Source organism: Nycticebus coucang, chromosome 10 (genome assembly GCF_027406575.1).
Source record: "Nycticebus coucang isolate mNycCou1 chromosome 10, mNycCou1.pri, whole genome shotgun sequence".
NCBI classification, from domain to species: Eukaryota; Metazoa; Chordata; class Mammalia; order Primates; family Lorisidae; genus Nycticebus; species Nycticebus coucang.
Window position 1 is genome coordinate 121,282,867 of NC_069789.1, and position 5,571 is coordinate 121,288,437.

Sequence of the window (5,571 nt, forward strand, 5' to 3'; positions counted from 1 at the left end):
TCCTGGGATAACCTCTCCGTTTTAAGTTCAGCTGATTAACAACCTTAATTCCTTCTCCTATCTTTTTTTTTTTTTTGTAGAGACAGAGTCTCACTTTATGGCCCTCGGTAGAGTGCCGTGGCCTCACACAGCTCACAGCAACCTCCAACTCCTGGGCTTAAGCGATTCTCTTGCCTCAGCCTCCTGAGTAGCTGGGACTACAGGCGCCTGCCACAACGCCCAGCTATTTTTTGGTTGCAGTTGGGTTTGAACCTGCCACCCTCGGTATATGGGGCTGGTGCCTTACCGACTGAGCCACAGGCGCCGCCCTCCTTCTCCTATCTTAATTCTCCTTTGCCACATAATACATTCAGAGGTTCCAGGCATTAGGATGTGAATATCTTCAGGAGGCTGTTATGCTGCCTACCACACCCCCATGTGAAAAATCAGACACAGTCCCCAGTCCAATGGGATTGACGTTGTGCAGGAGGGCGTGATGCAGCCTCCAGCAGTGGGAAATGCTGTGAGAGCGAGTAAAAAATAGTGGGGACAGAGCAATAGCAGGGTGGGGTAGTTTAGATAGGGTGACCTGGGAGAAGTAAGGGAGTATCTGGGGGAGCCCTTCTAGGCAGAAGGAAAGGAAGTGCAAAGACCCAGAGCACAGCACTGTGGGAGGCTGAGGAGGGAGAATTGCTTGAGCTCAGGAGTTCGTGACTCGCCTGAGAGACAATGAGACCCCAACTCATGAAAAAAATGGAAAAACCCAGCCGGGCACCGGCGAGCACCTTAATCCCACCTGTAATCCCAGCGGCTTCCGGAGGCCTGAGTTTGCGGTGAGCTACCACGCCACTGTACTCTGCTCAGGGGCATAGGGTGAGACCCTGTCTCAACAACAACAATAAAAAGACCCAGAGCAGGAGCAGTTCTGACATGTTCAAGGAGCAGGCGAGGGTTAGGCCGTGAAGAGATCCAGGACCCATCCAGCCACTGCCCCAGTGACCTCACCTGGCCTCGTTTTACTGATCTGTACAAAGTAAGACTAGAGCAATCCCTCTCAAATGAGTTTGTGTCCTTAAAACTTTGCTGGTGGCATCTTTGCTTCGGAGAGACTCCCAGGACAGCTTTCTATGTAAACTGCTGGGTTTGGAGGAGAGTAGAATCCTTAGCTCTCCTTGAACCTTCCCCATAACATCTTAGAGTAGATTACAGTACAGCAACCTGCTCAGTTCTGCCTCTTATGTCTGATACTTTCTGCACACTTTCTCATTCCATTCTTCACAACTTTACGATCTCAGCTCCAACATTACCACCCCAGGAAGACCCTTCCTAACCTCCTTTGTGTAATAGGTATATTCTTACAATACTGTCTCTCTTCCACAATAGTTGTAACTTTACATTTGTTTACTGTCAAATTTATCTTTTCATCCGTGATTTATAGGTTTTTTTTTGTTTGTTTGTTTTTGGGGGGGTTTCGGCTGGGGCTGGGTTTGAACCTGCCACCTCTGGCATATGGGGCCAGCACCCTACTCCTTTGAGCCACAGGCGCCGCCCTTTTGTTTATTTCTTAAGGATACTTTCTCTTCTTTTGTGATTACTAAGATTATTTTCCTTTATTTCCATCTAAATGTTTTAGAGTTTTGCTCTTCAAATTTATCTCTTTAGTCCTATGTTGCACACTCATTTTATAGTGGGGGAAACGGCCACAAAAGGGAACCGGCTACCCAAAATGACGCTTTTGCCCCCTTAAAATGCCTTATAACACATCACCGTTTTATAGCTAAGGCATCTGAGTCCAGAGAAGTGACAAAGGTTGGCCAAAGCCCTGGAACTCTTAAAAGTAGGTGAGGAGGCCAGGCGCAGTGGCTCATGCATGTAATCCCAGAACTCTGGGAGGCCGAGGTGGGCAGATTGCCTAAGCTCATGGGTTCGAGACCAGCTGAGCTTGAGTGAGACCTCGGCTCTTAAAAAAACAAGAAAAGCCAGGCCATTCCTCACCTATTTTTTGTACCCATTTTTTGCTACCCTTCAAAAGCCACTGTGAGCTTTTGTAAAAATGCCATGTAGGGTACCATTTTTTTGCTACCCTACAAAAGCCACTGTGAGCTTTTGTAAAAAAGCCATTCCTCACCTATTTTTTGAGACAGACTCTCACTTGTTTCCCTCTGGTAAAGTGCTATGGCGTCATGGCTCACAGCAACCTCATACTCTTGGGCTCAAGCAATTCTCCTGTCTCCTGAGTAAGCTACACTACAGGTGCCCACCACAATGCCCAGCTATATATATATTTTTGTAGTTGTCATTGTTTAGCAGGCCCAGGCTAAGTTCAAACTTGCCAGCCTCAGTGCCCACTTAGCTACGGGCACTAAGCTTATACCCTTTGTTCTTGCTGTTACCACCTAGTACATCTTGCGGGTCTTTCTTTTTTTTTTTATATAAATTATTTTTTTTTATTGTTAAATCATAGCTGTGTACATTAGTGCAATCAAGGGGTACAATGTGCTGGTTTCATATACAATCTGAAATACTCTCATGTGGGTCTTTCTATATCAGGACACAGAGCACTTTTTTCCTATAGTGGCAAATGACATTTCATGGCTATTATAATTCATGAATTAGTCCCCTATTTATGGCACTTCAGTTGTTACTGATCTTTGGCCACAACCTCCACACCACAGTGAACAGCCTTACCTTTATGCCTTTTTCACATGTGTGAGCTTATAGAATAAATTCCTACAAGTGGAATAGTTGAAACAAGCATGTGTGTATTTAAATATTTTAGATAAAGTCACATGGTCAAAGTGGAGATACCAATTTAAATTTTCAGCAACAATAAGGAGCGAGCCTTTTCTCCCACAATTCCCCTAAACCTAGGGTGTTAGCAGACTTCTTACCTTTGACATATAAGTATGTGGTGGGGAGAACCAGAGGTAGTACTGTCAGACCAGATGGATCATTTGGGACCCAGTACTAAAACTGGTTGACACCTTGCCATCCCCAAAGCAGGTGAGCAAAGAGTTCCTTAGTCTTCTTAATTTGAGCCCAGTATCAATGGCCAAGTTGTCCTTGCCAGTTATCTGAAACAGGAAAGCTCATACAGCCGGGGTTAGAAATACCACCTCTTTTTTTTTTTTTTTTTGCAGTCTTTGGCCAGGGCTGGGCATATGGGGCCAGCGCCCTACTCCTTTGAGCCACAGGCACCGCCCAGAAATCCCACCTCTTTATTGACTGGATCTGGCGACAGAGGGGGCTAGTGAGAGAAGGGGACAGCTCACTCTCTCTCTCCCCGGCCCTCTGCCTGGTGGTGGCTGCGTTGATGAAGGAGGAGGAGGCGTCTCTGGCCAAAGGCTTGGCCGCAGCTGGAGCATCCGTGTTGGGTGGTGACCTGGTTGCCTGGTGCTGTTGGGGGATCGTGACATAGGCGGTGGGCGGCCAGCTTGGAAGGAAATGAGAAAGCCTTGGGGCAGTGCGGGCAGGAATAGGGGCGGGAGTCTGTGGCGTGGTGCGTGTGGCGGTGGGCCGCCAGCTTGGAAGGGTAGCAGAAGGACTTGGAGCAGTCGGGGCACGGGTAGGGGCGGGCGGGCGCGTGTGTCCAGAGGTGAGCCGCCAGCTTGGAGCGGTGGCCAAAGGCCTTCGGGCAGTGTGGGCACGGGTGTGGGCGGGCGCCACTGTGAGTGAGGCGGTGGGCTGCCAACTTGGAGGGGTAGGAGAAGGCTTTGGGGCAGTCGGGGCATGGGTGGGGTCGGGCGCCGCCGTGGGCTAACCGGTGCGTAGCCAGCTTGGACGGGTACGAGAAGGCCTTGTCACAGTCGGGGCAGCGGTGTGGGCGTTGGGGCGGGGGCCGCCGGCAGGACCGGGAAGGCGTGCCCCCCGATGTGACAGGCCGCGGAGCCGACTGACTGGGCTTCTGCGGTGGGCCCTGGTGGGGAACTGGGGGACAGAAGGGCTGGTGGGCTTCAGGAACCCGCCAATGCCCTGCGCTTAGGCCAGGTTCTACCACCGCCGTGATAATTGAGGGGCCCCTCAAAGTCTATCTGGGGACCTCAGGTGTCAAACAGATTCCCCAGTGGCACGTTTCTGCTCCCCCTCTCCCGCCCCCATGCATCATCCTGAGGGGCTCCAAAAGGTTACCTTCCTGGGTCCCCCGCTAAGGCGTCCTCAAAGCTAATGTATCTGTTGTAGTAGTTTCTCAGTGATCACCCTGAAATCCCATGTTATTCCCCTGTTTCTTCTTCTTTCTGAGCCCCAGCAAATGATTGCTGAGAGTCCCCAAAAGCCACATGGGAGAGTTCCCCAGAACGTCGCATTTTGGAGGATCCAGGTCATTACCCTGGGCCCTCAAACTTTTACCATGAGGTTCCCCCGAAAGGTGATTCTCATAGCCCCCATTCCTGGAAAATGCTCCCTACTCACAAGTAGGGCCGCTTTCACCTCCTCCTTGGGTCACCGGTTCCTTGTCAGTCAAAGCTCTGGTGGGCCTCGCCGCGTATTCCGCGCCTCGCTTCAGCATCTTGCTGGCACAGGAACCTCGGGGGCAGAGCATGGGGCAGAGGATGACGCCGTGATTACCGAGCTGATGGGCCTGAGGATGTAGGGCCTATAATCGGGGGTCAGTCTGTTTAGGAGTGGAGTTTGCGGGGAGGGCAAGCATAGCAGGAAGGCGGAGCCTAAGAACACACAGAGCGGGCCTATGCAAATCTAAGCCAGAGTCAGACAGTTTGCAACTTAAAAGCCAGGGTTGGAGCTTTTGAGCAGAGTAGGCGGGGCCTCTACAACTCAAAGTCAGGGGTCATACACAGCGCTCAGCGGGCCGGACCACCAGATCCCCCCTGGCCGCGGTACCTAAGCCGGAATCGGCGAAAGTATACAAGTAAAACCAGGCTCTAGCTCTGCTTCTTAGACCCAGGGGCGGAGCCTTCAAGAGAAGTGGGAGTGTCTTTTCCCACGGTGCCAGGGGAGAGGCCAGTGCTCACAGGGTTTCGTCTAAGAAGAGGTAGCTTTACCTGGCTTTTTGGCTTAGGCTCAGTCCACTTAGGCCGCGTCAACTGCGATCTTACTGCAGCGAAACTTGATCCTGGCGTGGAGTTGGGGCTGTGGAGGATACAGGGGAGACCTGGAGGAAAACACAGAAGGAAAGTGGCGTGTGTTGTGATCCAGACACCCCTAATGGACTTTTCCCCAAACGTCCGCGATTCATTGCAACCTTCGGGATGCTGGCATTCGGGCACCAATGCACTCTCCTAAGGCTCAGGCACCAGTGCACAATCCCTCCCGAACCCAAGCGTTCGGACCCTAAATGATCCCACTCCAAGAGATGCCTCCTGGCATCGAGCTCTCAATCCATTTCGATGCCCCAACTCCTGTCCGCTCACCTGCACCACGGCTCCTCCCCGGGGGCGGGGCTCCTCCCGCCGCGGTCGGAACCGTGCCAACAGCTGCTGCAGCCTCTGCGCTGCCCTCGGACCCCGCAGAGCTGCCCAGCCCGGCGCGCGCTCGGCGACGAGGGAAAGGAGGGGAGGGAGCGCGCGCGAGCTGCTGGGCCCAGCCTCATTTCCATTCCTTCCTCCCACGCTGGAGCCAGGGGCTGTCAGCACG

The 5,571-nt window shown here is 52.2% G+C and overlaps 1 protein-coding gene across 5 annotated transcripts; it reads right to left on the minus strand.

Annotated features, from left to right (window-relative positions):
• Positions 1-207: 207 nt before the first annotated feature.
• On the minus strand, positions 208-5,533 carry ZNF575 (zinc finger protein 575). 5 transcript variants are annotated; one of them, XM_053607137.1, is made up of 5 exons: positions 5,349-5,533; positions 4,980-5,067; positions 4,390-4,558; positions 871-3,906; positions 208-828 (listed from the first exon to the last, which is right to left on the minus strand). In XM_053607137.1, exons 1-4 carry the CDS (start codon positions 5,531-5,533, stop codon positions 3,248-3,250), a joined length of 1,101 nt encoding a protein of 366 aa, XP_053463112.1. In that variant the 3' UTR covers positions 208-828; positions 871-3,247. The 5 variants fall into 5 exon arrangements, with proteins under 5 accessions (XP_053463112.1, XP_053463111.1, XP_053463115.1 ...); XM_053607136.1 differs by having other exon boundaries at positions 4,390-4,573; XM_053607140.1 differs by having other exon boundaries at positions 4,390-4,503; positions 4,980-5,089; positions 5,349-5,486.
• Positions 5,534-5,571: the final 38 nt, after the last annotated feature.